The sequence below is a fragment of the Hemicordylus capensis genome, chromosome 3 (assembly GCF_027244095.1).
Source record: "Hemicordylus capensis ecotype Gifberg chromosome 3, rHemCap1.1.pri, whole genome shotgun sequence".
Taxonomy (NCBI): Eukaryota; Metazoa; Chordata; class Lepidosauria; order Squamata; family Cordylidae; genus Hemicordylus; species Hemicordylus capensis.
In genome coordinates, this window is record NC_069659.1 from 316775989 (window position 1) to 316800020 (window position 24032).

Sequence of the window (24032 nt, forward strand, 5' to 3'; positions counted from 1 at the left end):
AATGTAATATTAAATCGGTTTTTCGTCTGCTCCCTGTGCATCCCAATGTATTTGAGTTATTGAGTTTTTGCTTTCACAGTTATTTTTATTTCAACCAACATGGGCTGCTCTATTTGGTCTGTAGAGGAGAGCTGGTCTTGTGGTAGCAAGCATGGATTGTCCCCTTAGCAAAGCAGGTCCACCCTGGTTGCATATGAATGGGAGACTTGATATGTGAGCACTGTAAGATATTCTCAGGGGATGGAGGCGCTCTGGGAAGAGCAGAAGGTTCCAAGTTCCCTCCATGGCATCTCCATGATAGGGCTGAGAGAGATTCCTGCCTGCAACCTTGGAGAAGCCGCTGCCAGTCTGTGAAGGCAATACTAAGCTAGATAGAACAATGGTCTGACTTGGTATATGGCAGCTTCCTATGTTCCTATTTCCTGCTTCACTTTTGAGAAGTTTAGCACCTTCCTGCAGTGGTGTTTCACATGGGTTTGAGGGTCTAATTCCATTTTGCATTATCAAGATGATTTTCTTTTGTTGTCCTCTGCATTTCTAGGTTGCCAGGGCCCAAACTGCTTGCCCTTTTGGAGCTGTTGATATCCTTTAGGTGCTGCAAAAAGCACCTGCATGAGCTGCTGTCTCTAGCAGGAAACCTTATCTTTGCTTGTAGGGTGGTGGCTCCAGGCAGAACTTTTTGTTATCATATTTATTCATTGTTATCCCTAGCTAAGGCCCAACATCATAGGTTTCGATTGTCCAGAGGATTTCAAGAGGATGTTGTTGTGAGCCTGGAGTTTTTGAATTTGTTAAATGAACTCAATCTGTTGTGACAACAGCTTTCAAGGCCACTCAAACATGGCAGGCTCCATTGGCTTCAGCCTATATTCAGCCAAAATATAACTTTCAGAGATACTGGATAAGGGTTTTTTAAAAGTAATTTTCATAAATGCACAGAATCAAATAAGGTTTCAATTTCTTTCAGTGAGACCCAGTATCTTTTCCGTTGTTTGTAACTTCTGTGCTTTCTTTCATATTCTGTTTGCATGAAATCAGTTCCCTTAACATTTTCTCCTGTGGTTACACTTGCAGATTACTCAGCCCATAGAGTCTGAATAGCTGGGATATGATGTGGAGTACATTGTATGATTATTTCTTAAAATCTCTAAATTCTGAGTTTTCAGACATAGAAAACCATGGCTTAGTAAGTGACTTTAAATGACATTAGGGATACATGGACAGCCAGGAAAACAAACAAATGGATCACAGAACAAATCAATCCAGAATTTTCACTCGAGGCACAAATGACCAGGCTCAAACTATGATACTTCAGACACATTATGTGAAGATCCAGCTCCCTTTAGAAGTCTATAATGCTGGGAAAAGTTGAAGGAAAGAGACAAAGAGGACGATCAGCAGGAAGGTGGATGGACTTGATTACGACAGCAATGAATGAACCACTGAGAGACCTTAAAGGCCAAGCTGAAGACAGATCATCCTGGAGAGAATCTATCTGTGTGATCGATAAGAGTCGACACCAACTTGACGCAACCTAATCAATCAATCAAAGGGTCAGATTGAAGTTTTTTAACTTTTATTATTTTCTGAATTTACATTATAGGTCTAATATGTAGTAAGAGAGCCATTTAATGTTTAACAACATAACATTGTTGTAAGTCTATATTACTACCTTGACTCATTTAATAATTTACAAGAATAATGGTGCAATTAACACCTAATTACAGTACTTACATTGTTATGAATGAAGAGGCTAAGTTTTTCCTTTGCATAGTCCAGAGCCAACAATCTGTCTAGAAATTTCGACAGGAAAGGGGTTGGTTGTTCAATGAAAACACCAATTTTTACTGTTGGAGTCTCCTAAAAATAACATGTAGACAAAAAGAAAAATACATACATATTTCATTCAAAGTCTAACATAGTTTGAACAGTCCTCCATCACAAATAAACCACCCTATGTATGTTGAAAATAAATGGCTGGAAAATAAATTGCAGGTCTTTCAATATATAACTTGCACAAAATGAAAGAATGAAACTTTGCGTAGCAGTTTTAAGTGCTGAATGTGCTCAGACACTACTGAGCACAGACATCTGTAAAACAGCTAATTTGTAAAGCAGTAAAAATACATCTTTCTCCTGAAATAAATCTCTGTTCAACTATCTGTGTGAGAAATGAATAATTTAAATTGCCAGTAGTAAACAGGAACTGCTAATTTTAATGATTATATAGCACACTTTCAGTTATATGATCCAAGTAATTAAAATATGAGCAACAGCTCGATACTCGTAATATTTTTTGTGACTATGGTTATAGTGCATAGTCTAGTCTTGAGGGGTTTCTTTAGTAGAATTTTGAAATCTTCCCTTTTACCTCTGAAACAACCTAAGCACTTAATTCTGAAAACAGTTCTTCACCAAATGAAATTTGGTGGCATGTTTGTCCACTCCTGGTGGAACTTACACTTGACAGGTCCACTACTAGTCCAGAAGCCTACAGAGATGCAGTAGGCATCTCAACATTGCACCAATGGGGTCTCCTGCACCAATGCACCCATACTTACATTCATCATGCCAGTGCAGAAGGCATGGGTTGTATGGCTCACTGCTTCCCAAAAGACCCTCAATTGCATTGGATTCTGTTAGGGTATTCACCAGAACTTTGCGATCTATTTCAGGGAGTAACTTCCATGGCTACCTCTGATAGAAAGCCCAGGTCTACAAAGGCATTTCCAGAGGATAGCTAGGGGGTTCTGCCCATATCTATTCAAAATCCTGGATGTTCCAAGAGGTCTTTGATCCCATGAAATTTCCACTATACATGGGTAAGTATGCATGTTTGGGCTCAGCTGCACTGAAACTATGTTCCCTGCCCCTATGAACTGCAGAAAAATGACACTTCTAACAGCCAGCATATCTGAAGTGTTCAGATATCTGAACAAGTGTTCCCTCTAATTTTTCCCCCATCTGTTTGCAGAATGAGTTTTGTTCTGGGTGGCAATATCAAGGCAGTGCATGCATTCAGAATAGGGCCTTCCTGATTCAACCTGAGCGGGATCTAAAATTAACTAAGCGGACATCATAATGTGTGCATGCACATGTGAATGCCTTAGAGGGAACACTGGTCTGAAGCCCCTAACAACTTACCTTGTCCAACTAAAATAACCTACAGGGTTGTTTAGTTGGACATGCTCAGAAATTTCAAATGCTTGTTTCAAATGTATATGCCTATATTTACACATTATGTCCAACACTTGTACAATCTGTGTACACTGTACACAGGAACAGATATGTACAGTTATTCACATGTTATGCTGAATGCAGGTACAGCAGTACACTTCCTATCTGCACTACGCATTTGAGGGACATGTACCCAGGTACACTTTTAAAATGAATGCAGGTAACGTCATTCACACAATAATATGTGTACATCATTGTGTACAACATGCTTGAGAGGGATATCTATTCTTAAGGAATAAATGATCCTCAGGGACATATTTTTGGGAGGCACAGTAGGCTTCAGAGAGGAGAGATTGGCAAAAATCACTCCTCATTCCCTCATGCAATGATGCAGCGTTAGTCCGGGTGTTGGGAACTTCTGCACCAGGATTGTGTCAGCCTGAATGAGTAACAATCAAGTCTGTGGTAGCCTGTGTGGTGTTTGGCCAGTAAACACAGTCAATCAAGAGGAATTTAAACTTAGAAACCTGGAGAGAATTCCTAAGGGAGGGGCTTTGGAATGGAGTGAGCAAGTGGCTATAAAATTCAGTTGGCATTAACAGACAGGTTCAGATAGGGATGGGTAGGGCCAGAGATATTTATTGATTGATTGATTTCTACATTTTATACCACTTTTCTGCCTTGACAAAGGCACCTGAAGCGGTTTACAATATCAAAAGTGACAAATAACAGATTAATAAAATGTTGTCTCAGGCTGTTGGTCTTTTCGGGAGCTGAGGACAATCGCTCCCTGGCCTGGGTGCTTCCTTTCTTGATAGAATCTCTAGTCAGTGGTGCTCTTACCCCCCAGGACCTCCAAGGGTCGGGGGGGGTCCTTCATCCACCCCACATCTGCCCCACCACTGCCCTGCCACGTTGTACCTCTGTGGGGTTGTTGTTGATTTTTGCTTAATTTAAGCCAACATGTGCATGGCTGAGAGGTAGGCTTGGGGGTGATCCAAGCAGGCCTCGCCTTCCCCCCGTGGCACTGCTGGAGGCCAGAGCAACCACTGGGCCTGTGCTTTTTGTCCAGTGGTTCTTGATCACTGTGAGGCACTCCAGCATGCCTGCAAAAATGAAATAGATCATAGCAAGCACATGAGGTCACAGGCTTGCGACAATCTATTTCAGCTGCCCAGGCACGCCTCGCAGTTATCAAGAGCCACTGGGCTGAATGGACAGGCCCAGTGGTTGGTCCAGCCGCTGGCACTGGGGTGTGGGGAGGTGAGCCCTGCTTAGTTCAACCCCCAGCCTGCCCGCCCCAGATACCACCTCTTGGCCACACACATGCTGGCTTAAATTAAGCAGGGGAAAAAATAGAGGTACAGCACGGCAGGGCAGCAGTGGGGCAGCATGGAGTGGCTGAAGGAGGCACCCCAAAAGCAGGTTTGGGGGGGCATTATGGGGGTTGGTCTCATGGTGGGGGCAGTCCGGGTGCCCCAATTACCTAAGAGTGCCCCTGTCTCTGGTTAAAGCAGGACTGAAGGTGGAATTGGGAGGTTGGTGGGTAGGTTTCACACACCAGGCATGACCTCTGTAGAGCAAACTTGACTATCAAATGTAAATGCTGGGAGGGTTTGGTTTATTACACAGGTTATACAGTCAGGGAGGTTATATCCCTGTAAAAATGTTGGAAGTCTAAAGAAGCTTGCTGTTTCTAAACAGCAACCTCAATAACTTGAAAGTAAAGCCTTTTTTGATGTACTGACACAATCTTATATATACCTGATTCTGAATACCAGTTTTAAGTATAAGAGGTGGTGTTCAAGCTTGCTAGTGCTAAGGTTGTTATTCTGTCTCAGTAACTATTATTCATTTGACACTACATTGTAGTGAATAAGAAACCACTGAAGCTATTGTACAAGAATAAAGTTATTTTCTTTGGTATAGTTAGATAGATAGATAGATATCTTTATTTTAGTCATTGCCCAGCAATAATAAACAGACAACTGCAAACAATAATCAGATGGTGAGTTCTTTGCGAATTTTACAAGCTATGTAGCAGAACTTGGCCACATTACAAGAAACTGAGCCTTTAAATTGGTTAAGAATTTTAAAACTGTTTCAGCTGTGTCTCCCCATATTACCATTTGGGCATAATACCAAAGTTATTGTTAGAAACCCAAATTAGGATTTAATTTGGTGGTGGCAGCGTAACAAAGAAAAAAGGGTTTAAAATCAATAAGAAGGGTCACAAACATATTGTTTATTTTAACATCTATATACTTTAGACACTAATTTCCCAGTCCCCACCTTGGGTCCCCATTCCAGATTGGTTGAAGAAAAATGCCACTGCAATTCCTCTTATAGAGATTTGCTGACAAAAAATACAGTGATATGCAACTAGTTATCATATCTAGTTGCCTATCAATATCAATGAATGCATCAGTAAGGACACATTACACTATATGGTGATGATTTGGAAGTAGTGACTAGCAGTGTCTTCATTTGGTTTTGAATAAACAGATAAAAGATTTAATCCAAACTATCAGGTGTATTAAAACTTAACTAGGATCACAACTAAATGCCAAGCAGGAAAAAATGCTAAAACTTTGAATGTTTGATAACCAAAACCATCCTGCAACACATAACAAATGTGTGCTGGTAACACAAGATTATGTTTCTACCTTTCCCCCAGATACATGATATAAACATTTGGAAACTGCTGCACCAGTCTACAACCAAGTATGGGCCTGAAAGATTGATGAATCAACTATACTTGTGATGTATCTGCCCGAGTCAGTGCCAAGAAGTGAAATAAAAAACACCAACAATTTTTTCTTCAAATAAGACATTTTCTTCTCTGCACTGCCCTTATACAGCATTACCTGTATCCCAAATATTGGTGGGTAGCAATTATTGTCCCCATATTTTAAAATGGCAAGAAGGATGATCTCTCCAATTATAGACCCATCAGTCTGCTCAACACTATTAGCAAACTCTATGCAAGACACTTATATGGGAAACTTAGGGATTGGTTGGAACAGGAAAATCTTCTTGCTGAGGAACAAGCAGGCTTTAGGGAGGGGCACACCACCATTGATCAGTGCCTAGTACTACAGCACCTCATTGGGAAATACTCCTCCTCCAGGGTACCCTCCCTATATGCCGCCTTCATTGATCTCAAGGCAGCATTCGATTCCATCTCACATGTCAAATTATGGGAGAAGCTGGAGGCCTCCTCTATTGACCAGTGCCTGCTATATCTCCTTCGAACCCTGCATCTAGACACTTCAATCAAGGTGAGATGTAGCCCACAAGGCCACCTCTCAAGTGCTGTTCCAACACGGAAGGGCGTCAAACAAGGATGCATTCTGGCCCCTCTCTTACTCAATTTCTACATCATCTCAATGGTGGGCCAGCTCAGTAACAGAGCTTTCCACCCTCCAAAGCTTGCGGGGAGACATACTGCCATCCTACTATATGCGGATGATGCAGCCATCCTCTCAAGAACTCCCATTGGCCTTAGAAGAGCACTAAGGGCCCTGAGGGCCCTGATGTTGCACTGCAAGGAAGACTGCCTGGAAATTAACTATCACGTAACTAAAACCATGGCTTTTGCTAGGAGGCCCAAGATACACTCCTGGAAGATTGAGGGACATATGATCAAACAAGTGACTAATTTCAAATACCTAGGAGTCATTTATCAACCCACCTCCTCCGCTTTGCTGCATTCAGCCAGTTCCCTCTCCTGGAGAACTCCTAGCTCCCATACTCAGAAGCAGCACCTCATCATCAGCTGCCTTGTCTTTAAATACCCCAGTGCAGAGCTGACAGGGCTTAAAGCTTACTTCCAGCCCCGCCCCCTTCCTGAACTTGCTTCCTGTTTCCTGCCACACCCAACCTAGCTGTCTCCCTGGAGCTGTTTCCTGCAGCTCTCCCTGCCTAGCCTTCAATCCCACTGGGATCTGACCAGCCTAGACCCCTCTCATCCCCACTGCCCCCTGAAGGGAACGAAAGCCCCACAGGAGGGATGCCACGCCCTTCTCCAGACTGCACAAGGCCACCCAAGCAACCAGGTAACATGGCATTCTGTCAAAGGAACAATAGGAAATGGGTCCCTTTCCCAAAAGGGAATCAGAGTCTACAATAAAACACAGGGGACATACCAGCAAGAGCCTCCGACACTATGCTGGACTGAATAGGGAACGTTGCTATCCCCCTACTACCACTTTAAAGGTGCCTCTTTGTGCAGTCAACAGAGATTACAGTTCAAATAAATAAGGGGTTTCCTTCGAACAAATAGGTCAAATTTAGACCTCATCCACTTCCTGCCCGTTTTGGGTTTATGGATCCAAAGTTCCTGAGCCTCTATGAGCTGCATGCCTATATACAGCTTTCTGTCACCTGCCCTCCTATTCTTAAGACCTATTGGGTTTTTAACCTAGGTCCACACTGTTTTTGATCCTGAACTTCTGTCTTGTCTTGTCATTCCCTCAGACATATTTGTCTTCCACCCATCGGCATCTGCCACCCTTCCCCTCAGACTACTTACTATACTGCCTCCATCTCCTTGCTTCCCCCTCCCTGATTTCTGCCAATAGTACCCAGATTCTCTTGTCCCTTGAATCTGTGTAGTTTGCCACAAGTCCGCTTTGTCCTTGGCCCTGTCTTTCTTCCATTCCTTTTTACCTCCCATCTATGATTCCTTCAGGTCCCTGCCTTCTTCTCTCCCTCAGACAACTTTGTCCTCAAACCATCAGATACCTTGCCTTGCTATCTCATTCCTCCATCTTTGGAACAGATAAATTGTGGTGACAGATTAAGTGGGCAAGGATGTGGGGGGAGAAACTGAACTGATGATTGCAGGGCAGGTTTTGGAATGTAGGGCTAATGAGTATGCAGTAGATACGCAGAGTGGGGAAAGGGAGTTAAGCTGGAGAATGGGCTTTATGAATAGAGGCAGGGGTAGGGGCTGAAGCAAGGAGGTGAGAAGAGCTAGGTGCAGGACGATGATAATGAGAGGAGAAGAGCTGGAACATCTGAAATAAAGGCTGTCATCAACATGCAGTTTTGCCCATGAAAGTATTTAACTACATGCAGCGTTTACTTACATTTAGCAAAGCTAGATCTAGTAAATCTGTGTCACAGTCACGACATCCAGTTTCACGGGTCCAGCCATTAGGGATATAATTTCCAAAGTAGTTGAGATTAATCTGGGTTAAAAAGAAAAACAGTACAAATCAGTTCAGCACAATCATAATCTCTATTTCTGTGGTTTTCAATTAAAGGCTCAATCCATGAGGCTCTGCAGTAGCATACACTCAGTTTAGAAGATGAACGAAAACTGGGCTAAAAGCAGGATGAGATGCATTTGGCCTTACTGTCACTTAAAATTAAAACATATATATTTCATTCTCATCTTATTACAGAAACTGAACTGAAGTTGAACTTACTTTAGTTGGGCCATTTCCATGAAGAGTGACTGGCAGAGTGTCATACACTGAATTCCTAGCTCTGGCTCTTCCTTCATCAAATTTCAGAATAACTTCATCTGCAGTTCAACAGAAATAACAATACATCAGCAAGAGTGTCAAAACATTCTTTGCATTTGATGGAACAATTATGTCCTATTCACTTCTATGCTGATCCTGTCACTTTACAATCTTCAAGCTGCTCATTCCAGAGTTCATTTGGGACATGTTAGAATAAACAGTCAGTACCACAACCTTTTAAAAATAATTCAGGCTGTCTCAAGATCCTTTTTTATTACAATGGGCCACCTGTTTCCTCTGAGCTTTAAGAACTGGGTGTCTGTTTCTCAACACTTGCTTGGCAAGTTAGGCCTGACCTGATATTATCTTTTCTCTCTAGATTTTTCCTGGGAGAATAATGAAATCATGTCCCTGGCTTACTCTCATCTCACCACTCATCCCTCCTCTTGCCATAAAATAATAATAATGAATATACTTGGAGATATATAAAGAGTAGGGCTGTGCATGGATGAAATTATAAGATTTGATACAATGCAAATGATTTTATTTATTTATTTATTTATTTATTTAACCATTTTTATACTGCCCAAAACCTACATCTCTGGGCGGTTTACAACAGAATAAAAACAAAGTAAAAACATTAGTTAAGACAGAAATGGCGTGGGGGGAATATCCAAATTACAACAATTTAAAAATTTAAAAACAAAACTTTAAAACAGCATTAAAACCATAAAAACCATTAATTAAAAGCCTGGGTGAAGAAATGTGTTTTTAAAGACTTTTTAAAAGCTGTCAGAGATGGGGAGGCTCTTCACTAGGGAGGCTCTTCACTAGGGAGCGCATTCCAAAGCCTCGGGGCAGCAGCGGAGAAGGCACATCCCTGAGTGGCCACCAGACGAGCCGGTGGCAGCTGCAGACGGACCTCTCCAGCAGATCTCAGTGGGCGGTGGGGTTCACGCAGAACAAGGCGTTCCCTTCAATAACCAGGGCCCAAACTGTTTAGGGCTTTATAGGTTATAACCAGCACCTTGCCTTTTGCCCGGAAACATATCGGCAGCCAGTGTAGCTCCTTCAATACAGGAGTTATATGGTCTCTCCAAGATGACCCAGAGACCAACCTGGCTGCCGCATTCTGGACCAGCTGTAGTTTCCAGACTATGTACAAGGGCAGCCACACATAGAGCGCATTACAGTAATCCAGTCTGGAGATTACCAGCAGATGTACCACTGTTTTGAGGTCATTAACCTCAAGAAACGGATGCAGCTGGCATATCAGCAGAAGCTGATAGAAGGCCCTTCTGGCCACCGTCTCAACCTGGGACACCAGGGAGAGGCTCGGATCCAGAAGCCCCACTAGACTGCGTACCTGTTCCTTCTGGGGAAGTGTGACCCCATCCAGAACAGGCAGATCAAAATCATCTCTCGAGTTCCGACCCCGGACAAGGAGTACCTCCGTCTTAGCTGGATTCAGTCTCCGTTTGTTATCCCTCATCCAGCCCATCACTGACTCCAGGCAGGCATTTAGGAAGGTTATGCCCTCTCCCGATGATGCTGACATGAAGAAATAGATTTGGGTGTCATCAGCATACTGGTAGCACCTTGCACCAAATCTGCTGATGATCTCTCCCAGAAGTTTCATGTAGATATTAAACAACATTGGAGACAATATGGAGCCCTGGGGAACACCATACAAAAGTTCAGATTTTGAGGAACAGCAGTCTCCAAGGGACACCATCTGGAACCTGCCCGAGAGGTAGGAGCGGAACCATTGCAAAGCCATGCCTCCAACTCCCAACCCCCTCAGACGCTCCAGAAGGATACTATGGTCGATAGTATTGAAAGCCGCCGAGAGGTCCAGAAGGACCAACAGAGTCACACTTCCTCTGTCAATTGCCAATTGGAGATCATCCATCAGGCCGACCAAAGCAGTCTCTACCCCATAGCCAGCCCGAAAGCCAGTTTGAAATGGGTCAAGAAAATCAGTTTCATCCAAGACTGTCTGGAGCTGTGAGGCCACCACCCTCTCAATTACCTTGCTCAGCTATGGAAGGTTGGAGACAGGCCTGTAGTTGTTCAAGTCCGAGGGATCCAGGGTAGGCTTCTTCAGAAGCGGTCTAATAATTGCCTCCTTAAGACTAGGAGGCATCCTACCTTCCCTCAGAAAAGCATTTATAATCTCTACCAGGCCTTCTACAACAACCCCCTTGCCAGATAATATAAGACATATCAGACAAGGGTCAAGAGAAAAGGTGATAGGCCGCACCATTCCAATCAGCTTGTCCACATCCTCAGGAGTCACAAACTGGAACTGATCCAACCTAATCATACAAGAGGAGTCGCTGGACACCTCCACATCAGACACTGAGGTAATTGGGGAGATGGAGTCTAAGTCGGCCCGAATACGAGATATTTTCCCCACAAAGAATTCATTAAACACATCACAGCGGGTAATCGATGGTTCCAGATTCTGATTCAAGGGAGGAGGGGCACTCACTAGCCCTCTCACAACCCTGAACAACTCCGCCGGACATGAACTTGCGGATGCAATACGGGCAGAAACGAATTGCTTCTTTGTCGCACGTATTGCCTGAGCATAGGTCTTCAAATGAGCTCTATGTTGCAATCTTTCGAATTCAAGCCGAGTCTTTCTCCACTTGCGCTCCAGTCATCTACCTCACCGCTTCAGCCCCCATAGTTCTTCCGTATACCAAGGGGCCAATTTTGAAGCAGGTCGGAGAGGACGCTTAGGAGCAATCATGTCTACTGCCCCAGTGAGTTTGCTGTTCCACTTCTCCACCAGGGCATCAACAGGATCACCAGCAGAGGCAACACTAAATCCCTCCAAGGCTTCTTGAAATCCTTCTCAGGCGGATCATCCTAATAGGTCCCTCGCCCCTGTGAAGTGGTTTTGAGTCCGACCTTAACCAGATGGTGGACTGTCCATGACAATGGGGATATCACAGGATTCCCCACCCTCGGAACGCCACCCTGATCAGAGTGAAAGACCAAATCAAGCGTGTGACCAGCAATGTGTGTCGGCCCCGAGACCACTTGGGATAGGCCCACAGTCGTCATGGCCGCTATGAACTCCTGAGCCGTTCCGGACAAATTGGTCCCAAAGTAAACATTGAAGTCCCCCAGCACCACAAACCTGGGGGACTCCAACACCAAGTCCGAGACCAAGTCCATCAGCTCGGTTAGGGAACTGAATTATTGAATTGTGCAACCAATAATCATACCACACAGGACTGAACTGTTTGACGTATCATGAGCAGACACATTTTTTTTCTATAGTAAAAAAATTAATGGCATGAGGATTTATGGCAAGAGAAGGGGTAGTGGGATGAGAGTAATAAGCCAGAGACATGATTCCATTCTTTTATAATGGCTCATAGGAAATCATCAAAATGTCTATAAAATAACATTGTAAGTCAGAATGGGATGAAACTTTCAGGTGTTGTAGACCTTTCTTAGATGGTGGGCCTTTCCTTTTCTCTTAACACACCCCCCCACCCACCCAGCCAATTCAAGTCAAAGTGCCAGGGTCTTTGAGAAAGGGTCAGTGCTTGAAGAGGCATTGATCTGAAACGGATGCCAATAAGAACCATTCTTCACCCCCCCACCTCACAACGTCTTCGATATATGGCACATTACCAGATTCAATGACAAGCAAGATATCAGCAAGAGAGAAAAGCAGTAGGGATGTGCATGAAACTGACTTTGTGTTTTGTTTCAAGCTTGAAACAAAAATGCAAACAGTTGAAATGTTTCGCTGAAACAGTGGTCGACCCAGTTGTTCTGATGGAACAAACCTTGAAACATTTTGATTGTTTTGGTCATAGGGAACAATGGGGAACTTTGAAACACCACATTGATGCCCACAGGTAACTCCTAGGGACACCAAAGTGGGTTGGGTGGTAGGGCATGATGGGTTCTACCTACCACCCAACCCAAAAAATAAAATGGACAAGTAGGCATTTTTTAACAAATCTTTAACCTTTTCCCTCAAACCCCATAGGATCTCAAGCCAGTGCCAGAAAACCAAACAGCAAGGGAGAAACAGGTCTCCAAAATGGCACTCAAAACATCTCAAATCAAAATGGGGATGTTTTGTTCCAAGCTTGAAACAAGCCCTTTATTTAAAGGGTCTTTTGCTTTGATCTCAAGACACTCAAAATAGCCTGTTTCAAGTCGAAACGTTTCAACACAGAAATATTTTGCACATCCCAAAAAAGCACCATGAAAAAAGGCAATCTGATCACCAGATGGTTTGACAGAATCTGATACAATAACAATATTATATAAGGTGGTGCCGATATTAGTAATTTTGCACCAAAACTAATACAATGAAAATGTCACCTATAGGGAATGTGTTGATCGGATCCTATTCTGATTTGGATGCAAAGCCTTGATTGATTAAGTGCCGTCAAGTTGGTATCAACTCTTAACGACCACATAGATAGATTCTCTACAGGATGATCTGTCTTCAACTTGGCCTTTAAGGTCTCTCAGTAGTGCATTCATTGTTGTCATAATTAAGTCCATCCACCTTGCTGCTAGTCGTCCTCTTTCCTTCAACTTTCCCCAGCATTATAGACTTCTCAAGGGAGCTCGGTCTTCACATAATGTGTCCAAAGTATGATAGTTTGAGCCTGGTCATTTGTGCCTTGAGTGAAAATGCTGGTTTGATTTGTTCTATGATCCATTTGTTTGTTTTCCTGGCTGTCCACGGTATCTTCAAGAGTCTTCTCCAGCACCAAAGTTCAAAAGCGTCAATGCTTTTTCTATGTTGCTTCTCCAAAGTCCAGCTTTCACTTCGATAGACTGTCATGGGGAAAACCACTGTCCGAACGATTCTAATCTTTGTAGGTGTGGACACATCACAGCATTGCAACCCTACCAAGTGCTAGTCTGCGGCGTATTTCTTGACTTCTGGATCCTTTACTGTTGACTGTCGACTGTTGGAAGACTGTTGCTTCTAAAAGGCAGAAGCTATCCACCACTTCAATGTCTTCATTGAAGCCCTAATACAGGGGACTTAATTTCCCAGAATCAAAATAGATCCCATGTTCAAATAACAGCAAAGTTTTCACTTCTGTCTTTGAATGGTGAGAGAGCGGGGGATTAAGACCTGCCAATTGCAGACAATCCAAGTGGAATATAATATGCATATAGGTCTCATATACAGTTTATAATAGTTAGTGCAGCAATGGCAACATGCAAATTTGAAAGATATATTCCTAACACTTATTACTCAATGCACACTTTAGAATACATACCAACAGCTCCATTTAGAGTCTGGAAAATGCTGCACTTGTGATCCAAGGTAATATTAATATGTTCCTAAAGTGTAAGAACAACAAACATACTCAATGAGGCACTATAAATAAAGGATTATATCAGCTGAATTCATTTTGACAAATGTAAACTAAAACATTACTGCATATCACACTAGACAATTCATTTACAAATATTTATTTTTTCAGCCAAATCTTTCTCAATATGTCCTATATCTTCATAGTTCAGAATGTCATGCAGGTGTATCCCATATTAGGAATGTATGATTACTCAGAGAACTGTTTATATGGCTATAGTATAAAAAGGCTTGCATTCTGTTTTATAAGCTAAGCAAATCAAGTTCATGAGTTCTTGAAGAATGATAATTTGTCAGTATATAGGACAAGACTATCTGCCAAAAGCCACTGGATTAGCAACTTTAAACATAAAAGTTGAAAACACATTATGATACATACAGAATGGTTATTTGTGAACCTGTCAGAGTACTTAAAATGTCCTCTTTTCTTTGGCCTGTCTTCAAGTGAGATTTGTTTCATGGCTACCAGAAACAGGGTCTTTTCAGTGTCAGAACTGAAACTCTGGAATGACCTTCCTGGATGTATATATCAGGCTCCTTTCTTGAAAGCTTTCAATCAACCATCAAAAACATTCTTATTCTGCAAGGATTTGTATTATCACAGCCACTACCACTATTATTTATATACCGCTTTTCAACAAAAGTCTGAAAACATAGAAATATAAGTAATAAATACATGAGATGATTCTCTGTCCTCAAAGGGCTCACAATCTAAAAAGAAACATAAGGTAGATACCAGCAACAGCCACTGGAGGGATGCTAAACTGAGGTTGTCTGGCACCAGTTGCTCTCCCCCTCCCAAAATATAGGAACATAGGAAGCTGCCATTGACTGAGGCTATTCTCACGGTCATACAAAATCAGGCTAAGGGAGAATAGCCCGATTTTGTATGACCATGAGAACCACCGGGCTTGCAGCTGAGCCCGGTTTCACCAAAGCAGGTAACCCGCTGAAATGCCCTCCCCTTAGCTGAAGTTAGCGGTGCGAGCGCTCCACTAACCTGGGCTCTTCGAGTGTGTGTTGCCACAGTGCAGGTCCACACCATGGCAAATCACAAGTAGACCCCCGACTGGGAAGCTTAAAAGCAGCCTCCCGGCTCGGGGGTCTCTCCAGCATGCCCTACATAAGCATGGACATGCACAGGACATGCGCAGGACATGCAGAAGCTTCCGTGGGCTGCCTGGACCCCAATCCCTCCAGCCCCCGCTGGCTCCGTAACAGAGCCAGCAGTCATGTGGGTGGTCCAATACGGCTGACCAGGGCTGCATCCCTGCTCATTTGCAGGGAGAGCGGGCTAAGCCCGCTCTCCCGGCTAACCCTCTTGAGGTGGGTCTCACTGATTGTGAGACCCACCTCACTGAGTCAGACCATAGGTCCATCTTGCTCAGTATTGTCTACACAGACTGTCAGCAGTATATCCAAGACAGTCACCATTTAAAAGGTGCCTCTTTGCTCAGTAAGCAGGAGTAGTTGCTATAGGATTATTGGATGGATTTGTGGTCTGTTTTTAAATGCTGCTGTTTAAATCTTGTTTTAGAAGATTTAAATTTTGTTTAAATCTATATAGATTTAAGAGATATGTGCGCTTGTTGCAACCCCAGCCTGATCACATGTTGTGCAGGCATTCATCTGAACTGGTCTATATAGATTTAAACAAAATTTAAATCTATATAGACCAGTTCAGATGAATGCCTGCACAACATGTGATCAGGTTATGGTTGCAACAAGAGCACACCCACCCTGAAATCACTGGAGGGCATATCAATGCACTGTCAGGATATTCTTGTTCACATGAAGACGGCATTCATCTGAATGGCCCCTCAACATGCACTCTAAAACCCTGTTCAAACAGCACATTGGGACATCCTTCAGTGATGACAAGGCGAGTGCACTCTTGGCGCAACCCATTCCTGCTCATGTGCTGTGACAGTGCTTGTCCAAACCAGCCCTATGTTAATATTCTGGAGAAGAAAGAGAGAGTATAAATACTGCTTACATAAATTATCTGAAATCAACAGAACATTCATGTAATAAGTTCAGCTGCAAGTCTAACCAACAGAGCATGAGCAGAGCTCTCTCTCTTTTTTAAAAACGCTGAGATCTAAATCCAGTCAACTGGCTTTTAGCTAAATGTATTACATGGATGTTCTGTTGATTTCAGCTGCATGATTTTCAGACTCATTGTTAGCCTTCAAGAGAACTCTGAAAACATATTTGTCTGGCCTTGCCTTCCAAGATTCTAAACTGTTCTTAAATGTTTTTAAACTGTTTTAAACTAGTTTTAAATGGATTTAAACTGTTTTAAAATTTGTTTTCATATTGTTTTGAGCTGATGGTGTTAAATGGTTGGTTGTTTTTGTTATTGATTGTTGTACACTGCCAGAGCCTTTGGATGGATGGGGCGGTATAGAAATGTAATAAATAAATAAATGTATACAGGCAATGATCTATGTATTCTATGTATTTGTTTTAGGGATGCATACTCTCCCTTCATTTTTAACCATTGTTTGTAATTACAGACATTTTGCAAGAATTACTACTGATGAAGTTCTACATACCCTCTTTGATTGGTCAATATAGATTTTGGTATAGAAAAGCTGGTCATCATCATTGTCTTGGAGGTTCCATTGCTGCAAAATACGGTTTACATAGGGCAAATAACCAATAAATCCTGAAATAAACAATAGATTGAACTTAATAAATACACATATACATAATGATATCCACTTGAAAATGTGTTTTCTGTCTGATCCAGTGTATGCAAGATGAAGTTTTAAGGTTTCAGTAGAAGCACTGTGAACCTTGCCCAGCAATTTCTAGCCAGCGATCTTTCTGTGTTTTTTTTGCTATGAAGTCCCTGAATTCCATTCTTCCTTTAGTTTAGATTCCTCAAAAGTTTAGTTTAGATGACTCAAAAGGCAATTCCAGGTGTTGATCATCTATCTCCACTAATTGCTCCTGAGAGGCAGATCAGACTATGGGAGAATGTATGAAACTCTCAGCCCTAGATTTTACCACCTATCATCCCAGTAAGGAAGGAATCAATCTTCACGCCACAACAACAAGAGGAAGGGATTCACACATGAAATTCAGTTTTCCAGCTAACAAAACTGGTTGGGAAAGAGATTTGAAGGGAGATACTGACAACTGGCAAGTGGAGAATGAAAGGCTATAGAACAACAGAAGTCACAATAATTTCAACCCTCATCAGACGTTAGCCACTCCTGGGCCTTGCTGTGCCATGACCTCACACAATTAGTGCTACAGTGTGGCTGGCAGGATTTGGAGTGGGGTGGGGGTGGGGGAAGAAGAGAGCTGGGCTGCTAAATATCCCACAATGCACAGCGCAAGCCGCATGGTGCACTGGGATACCTCCCTGGTGCTGGGCCACTCCTTCCCTGAGGCTCTGTGAGTAAGATGGCTGCCAGCACTCTGCTCACCCACACAACCAGCAAGTGAGGTAGCAAATGTGTGTGTCCTCTTATCTCTCAGTAAGCCCAGATATAAAAGCAGGGCTAATCAGGGGAGGAATGGTGGGATTGTGAGTGATCCCGGCACTTCTCATGACCAGCCTTACCCAGGCCAACCCCAACCTACCCAGGTAGGGCTGGTCATGGGAACATCCTCATTTTGTAAACCTCATTATGTACAGGATTACAACCACTACCAGAAAGCCTACTCCAAGTTGACGTGCCTCAAAACCTCACACTTCACTCACTACACTTTTTAGCATGATGGTGTTCTCCAGTTCTCTTGTAATATTTTTAATCTTTTCTTTCTTTCTTTTTATTTCTCCTCTTCTCTGCCTCCCATCTTGTGCTCTCTTTCTGCCTCTCTCTTTCTTTCCATTTTACTGTCTGTGCCAATACTGATAGTCAGGAGGGGAAAACATGTTTGGCAATGCTGTTAGTAATTGCTTAGTCTGTATTAAAGACTGAAAAATGGATCTAAATTATTCTAGAATACGTCTGTACATTAAAAAAAACCCGGAAAGAACAGGTTTTTGTGAGGAGCAAATGAGGGAAACCTTTAAAATCCTTAAAAATAGGATTTACCTCCAGCATTAAGGAATCGTTTTCCACTACGAACAACAGGGTATTTGTCTGCTAATCTTTTATCCGGCCATACCAATCCATCTGCTGCGAATACGACCTTGTGATGAGCTTGCTGAAACTTCTTTAACAACTCTTCATGTCCCCCAGCAAATATAACATCGTAGCTGAAGTTTAAAAAAAAAGGTGAGTGATAATTCCAAGTTTAACAAGAACATAAATATTGAAAACAAGAGGAAATAAAGGCTATTCTGTTTTAAAAGATTATAGGGATTTGGAAGAAACTTAATATTCAGAAATTATTTCAGATGTAGATCTTCTGATGCATTTGCAACCCAGCCAAGAGCACACAATTTTTTTGCATCTAAATGAAATCTGTCTTTCATGTTGTCTATTGTTTCCCCGCCCCAGCCTACTTTCATATGTTCTATATCAGGTATTCACATACTTGGGTCTCCAGATGTTTAGTTGATAGACTACAACACCCATTTCTGCAGGCACAATGGCCAAAATTGTGGATGGTGGGTACAACCACATCCTTGGGCCCAAGTTTGAGAAGCTCTGTTCTGTGTAAATTTATTTCATTCACTGTTTTCAACACTTTTAGCTTCTTTAGCTAAACATTGAGCTTCTTTTCCCATGAATTGTTATATGATCTGTTTCCTATCCAGTTTTATAGAAGGTATGTAGGCCAAACTAGATATGATAGCGGTGAACACTATTTATTTTCTTATGTGGGAGAATGCTGGTTGGGGCAGGAGAAATACAGCAAAAGGAAAGCGCTGAAGAAACACTGTACCCTTCACACTTTACTTCCTTTCAGTCCATTGCTCCAACATCTTTTGTTAATTCCTGCTCACTTCTAGTGTCAGAATACAGAAATGGGGAAAGAGTCTAGAGCAGCTAGACTCTAGAAGTAAGACTCAAGACCCTAGAAAGAAGACATAGGTGGTCAGCTTGCTCAACACTGCTTTTACTCCCCACTCCAATTTATATGTGAATGAGGCAGCCACATGAATGATGGTTTTGGAACTTGTAGTTTGGCACTCCTATTGAAGTCATTAGTCCTAGGCAGACATTGAGCCGGGTCTCATGATCCGTAAGACCCGGTTTCTTTGGGTGAGCGGGGAGGGAGCCCTGGGCGGCCGGATTGGCCGCCCCCATGATGGCTGGCTCCAAGACAGAGCCGGCAGGGGCTGGGGAGCTCGGGGGCCGTGCGGCACCCACAAGCCCCAGTATGCTCTGTGCGAGCACGCAGGGCATACTGGGGAGACCCCCGAGCCGGGAGGTGGCTTTTCGCCTCCCGGGCGGGGGTCTACTCATGAGTAGGTACGGCGCGAAGGCGCACCGCGGCTACTCACGATTGTAAAAAGCAGGTAAAAAGCACTCGCTCCACAAACCTGCTTTTTACCAGGGGTTCCAGAGTGGGTTTGCCGCTCCAGAACCACCAGGCTCGGCGGCGAGCCTGGTGGTTCTGACGATCAGCAAAAATCGGGCTAGCGGAAGCTAGCCTGATTTTTGCTGATCGTCAGAATAGCCCCAGTATGTCCGCTGTGGAAAGCAGTGCACAAGGGGAGCAACAACCCTGGGGGTTCAGGATTAAATGGAGAAAGCCTCCCTGTGTTCGGTGCTGCCCTCTGCAGACATGAACAGGACATGTTGGGATGGGGGGGGGCATGATTAGCTAAAGCATCAGCATGTGGAGAGTGGCTAACCAATGCATTTCCAAATGTACCTCACAAGCATTAGCATCCACAGCAGATATAGCATCTGCACATGTCTTCTGTTGACAGAGCCTAGATGGACTTTTTCAGTTCTTCCATCAGCTTTCCCATTTAATCAGTCCTGAGTTATGGGATGACAAGATCAGCAAAAATTGCTCTCTCTGCATGCAAGCACCAGCACTTCAGAATCCATCCATTGCACACATGCTTCTTCTGGCTGCATATGCACAGCATTAGCTAGGATGTTGGTTTGCTTCACAGTTTGCTTCATTCTGCACAATCTGCCCTTACAGGGACCAGCACAAGTTGTGTAATCCTCAAAGATGAAGCATGCAGGTACTTCCACAGGAACTGACACCAATTTCTAAGAATATTTTCCATGCACTGTCCAACTGAAAACATAGCCCTTTGAATGTGATACAGCCTCTCTTTTGTATGTGATTTTAGTTAAATGGGCTTTTTCATGTTAAAAAATTGTTTTGATTTGCCAAGGCCAAAAAAAAAAAAAGGGAAAGGAAAGGAAAGGAAACCAGGACCATTCTATGCTCTGCCAATCATTTGAAAGCTATTGGCACTATTAGATGTAATTTGGCATGGCCCTGAGACACATCAGTGGTATTGCCCCAGAAACACCAAGTTTTAACTATAGGTCAAAAAAAGTTTCAGGGCAAGACAAAAAAAGTCACATCTGGAACATTCACATTTTCTTTGCAATAATTCCTTGTAAATCTAGAAGATAGCTGCAGACAGTTGCAATTTTGCAACAATCTCTGGACCCTTTCTAAAAAATAAAAATAAAAAAACCCCAAACCAAACCAAAACAAAGCTCCTTTAAGAATAGATATGCAAAATCATTCTAATGGAATTTTCTCACACAAACATTTCCATCTTGGCAGTCAGTATTATGTTTGCCGATATGACTATTTAGTCCTGAACTTTTCCATCCTAAGAACATAAGTTTATCAAATTTATTATTTGCCTTGTTGATTCATTTATTGAACGTAAATATTAGGTCTACAGAAAAAGAATTACATTCTTCATTTTTGCAGGAAAATCATTTTAACATGGCGTGGGGGGGAATATACTCATGATCATTCCCTTTGGTCTTTATTAAATAACTATAATGTAAAGTAAAGTGTGGCGCAGTGGGAAAATGCTTGACTAACAAGCCGAAGGCTGCCGGTTCAAATCCCTGCTGGTACTATATCGGGAAGCATTGATATAGGAAGATGCTGAAAGGCATCATCTCACACTGCGAGGGAGGAGGCAATGGTAAACCCCTCCTGTATTCAACCACAGACCACCACAGAGCTCTGCGGTCACCAGAAATCAAAATTGACTTGACGGCACTCTTTACTGTAAAGTAAGAAAGCAACTGTAAAGAAGGAAAGAAAGATGGAGCTGAAAGGCTCACAATCTAAAAAGAAACATAAGACAGACACCAAGCGACAGTCACTGGAGGTACTGTGCTGGGGCTGGATAGGGCTAGTTACTCTTTCCCTGCTAAATAAAGAGAATCACCATGTTTAAAAGGTGCCTCCTTGCTCAGTTAGCAGGGGATGTTTATATATTTCATATTTAAAATATGAAATAGTTAAATGGTTAATCATCATATTAGTCTCATTGTACTATAGTTTACAAAATGTTTAATAAGGTTTCTGTTGAAGCTAGGACCCTGGCAGCATCAGCTCTCAGCTGCAATGTCTCAGAGTGACCACTGGGGGGTTAGGGTTATGGATAAAAGTGCTGGACTCCTCCCCTCTTTGTTCTTCCAGTGTTAGTCTCCATTTTGTCTCTCCAGAGATGTCTGTCTGTTTTGCTCTCTCCTTCAGCTGTGAGCTACAGCTGAAATTAAGCTGCAGGCATTTTCACATTTGTTTGTAACCGTTTCTTTAAATATATCATTGTAGTTCTTCAGTACTAAAGAACTGTCTCAAGACCTCTTGCTTTGCTGCTCTCTCACCAAACTGGTTTGGCTCTGCTATTTGAGGACTGTAACTGCCATTCTTCCCCTACAAACACCTCCTTTCTCCTTCAAGTAGTGCCTTGCAGGCCTGCAGTCTGAGAGAGAGCTGAGTCTGTTAGAAGGCAAGACCTGCCCTCCCACGCGACCTCCCTAGACTTGCTGTGGGCAACTCATAACAGCATATCAGTTGCCCCAGTAATGCTCTCAGTGCTGTCAGGAATGTCATTGGCCACCATCCCGGCATGTTTTCTGCAACCTCCCAATTTCTTCTGCTCTCTCTCTCAGGCTGCGTGGTGGTTTATAATTCTGGACTCCATCCATTCCTCACAAGACAGAACCTACTTCCTGACACTCCTCCTCAGCACCTTCCCAGCCTCAAACTCTCTCATAGCTTAAATGTTAAATTTTATTCATTTCAACACATTGTTTTAAACAAACATTAACTTCCCTAATTAAAAAACCTCAGTTCCCTGACATAACACACCCCATAAAAAATAAGAGTATTTTGTTATGTTATATTAAAGGACGTTAATTGCCCACCTTAATAAAATAGTTAGGGAAGGGATCTATAGATTTTTCAGAGCCAAACAGCACAAACGTAATGGCTTTGAAACAACAAGGGGATATTTAGATAGAGCATACTGGATGTTTCACTACAGGATACTACAGACCATGACATTATGCTGGAATTGCCAAGAAACATACCAAATTACAGGAAGATACTTGAGAAACAAATATTTAGGAACAGGGCATCAGGTACTTACAAAAGACTATTGAACTCATCTGGCACAGAATACTATACAACACAAAAGTACAGTGAATTGTGAAATGGACTACCCATGTCAAGACTGTATATAACAATGGCTTGTTGTGTACTTCCATTGCCAACTCATGTTTCACAGGAGAAAATGGATATGTTGGTTTTGATGCTCCACAAGGATTATCACAGCTATTAATGCAGAACAAGACACAGTGCTGCACCACAAGTCATATTGCTTTGTTTAAAGAACTTTCCTTTCCTTTTAAGCCAAGAAAACGGCTTGCTATCAATCATTGTGATTACATGTGTCTGAATGATTGTACTGCATGCAGTAAATCAAAGAGGCCTTTGTCAAGGTACAGAAGCAATTATTAACTTGATTCTATCCAGCAAAACTTCTAGACTAGCATCATGTTACACTGCTAGCATACAACATGCTCCTAGAACACCCCCACACTCAAATCTTGGTATGTAGTTTCCATCTTGGCCTAGACAAACCACTGCCTGCACCAGCACTTGTGCTGTGAGTGCTGGCCTCCATTTCAGGCAAGTGAAACAGTCATAAGGGAATGAACAGCAAGATTTTTTTACAAACCACTTTCTCTCCCCATATCTCCCTATCTCTTTCTTCCTCCCCTTCCCTTTGCTCTCTCTTCACATCCAGCTGGACATCAATCACTGCCCTGACATCCCTACCTTGAAAAAATCCTTACCCTTTCCCTTGAAACTCCCTTCAATCTTGCTACTTCAACTAATTCTCAAAGCTTGGTTATTGTGTTGTGCTCTATGTAATAAATAAATAAATCCTGGAGATCATTCTCACGACCAATAATCCTGGGGTCAGGGAGAGTGGGGAGGGGGAGCAGGAGTGTCCTGACCTTCCCCCAGATGACCCGCCATCAATTCCCCTCTCACCATGCTGTGTGGCCACATGATCACTGCTGCAGAGAGTGGTGCAGTGAGAGAGGGACCGGGGGAAGGATGTCCGCCCTTCAGAATGCCCACAATGCACCGTGTTCTTCGCGCTGTACACTGAAGTCATTTTAGAGGTCAGGATGTCCTTCCCCTGGTCTCTATGGTAGGGGGGCTGCCAGCAAGCAGTATGTGCTGTCACACAACCAGGGAGTGAGGTAAGAGGGTGAACACGTGCCCTTCATTAGCCCGGGTTTAAAACCCAGGCTACCCAGTGGGGCAGCGGATTAGTCCTGATCCCGATGCTTCACATGAGCAACCCTACCTAGGTAGGGCTGTGCAAGCCTGAGTAGGGATGTTCATGTGAATGGCCCCCTTTCTTTTTAAAAATTCTTGCCTCCTACTTGCCTTTCAGGATACACTATGGTGATGCTATGATTCCTATCTGATCCATAATTAATTATGCTTGCTGGTCTGGGTGCTCTGTACCAGACAGATGGCTGCCTGCTTCCTGAACTGACAGAGTTGGCTGCAGAAGGGAAATGATTTACCTAGCATTCAAATAATTTGCCCAGCTTCAAAGTGAAATTCCC

At 42.9% G+C, this 24032-nt stretch overlaps 1 protein-coding gene and 1 long non-coding RNA gene across 8 annotated transcripts in view; one reads left to right on the forward strand and one right to left on the reverse strand.

The window, feature by feature from the left end:
* The window catches only part of PLOD2 (procollagen-lysine,2-oxoglutarate 5-dioxygenase 2), an 89470-nt gene that overhangs the window by 23107 nt on the left and 42331 nt on the right, over positions 1 to 24032 (reverse strand). For all 6 annotated transcript variants that reach the window (XM_053311383.1, XM_053311381.1, XM_053311380.1 and 3 more), the window contains 6 exons: positions 18081 to 18244; positions 16584 to 16696; positions 13931 to 13994; positions 8613 to 8710; positions 8271 to 8372; positions 1735 to 1860 (listed from right to left, as the gene is read on the reverse strand). In XM_053311383.1, coding sequence (XP_053167358.1) covers positions 1735 to 1860; positions 8271 to 8372; positions 8613 to 8710; positions 13931 to 13994; positions 16584 to 16696; positions 18081 to 18244 — 667 coding nt within the window. The remainder of the gene's footprint in view (positions 1 to 1734; positions 1861 to 8270; positions 8373 to 8612; positions 8711 to 13930; positions 13995 to 16583; positions 16697 to 18080; positions 18245 to 24032) is intronic.
* LOC128351667 (uncharacterized) lies at positions 3776 to 16692 on the forward strand. Of its 2 annotated transcripts, none has more exons than XR_008319960.1 (3): positions 3776 to 5185; positions 5855 to 6061; positions 16545 to 16692. It is a non-coding gene; the product is annotated as an uncharacterized LOC128351667 (long non-coding RNA). The 2 variants fall into 2 exon arrangements; XR_008319959.1 differs by lacking the exon at positions 16545 to 16692 and adding an exon at positions 8589 to 8890.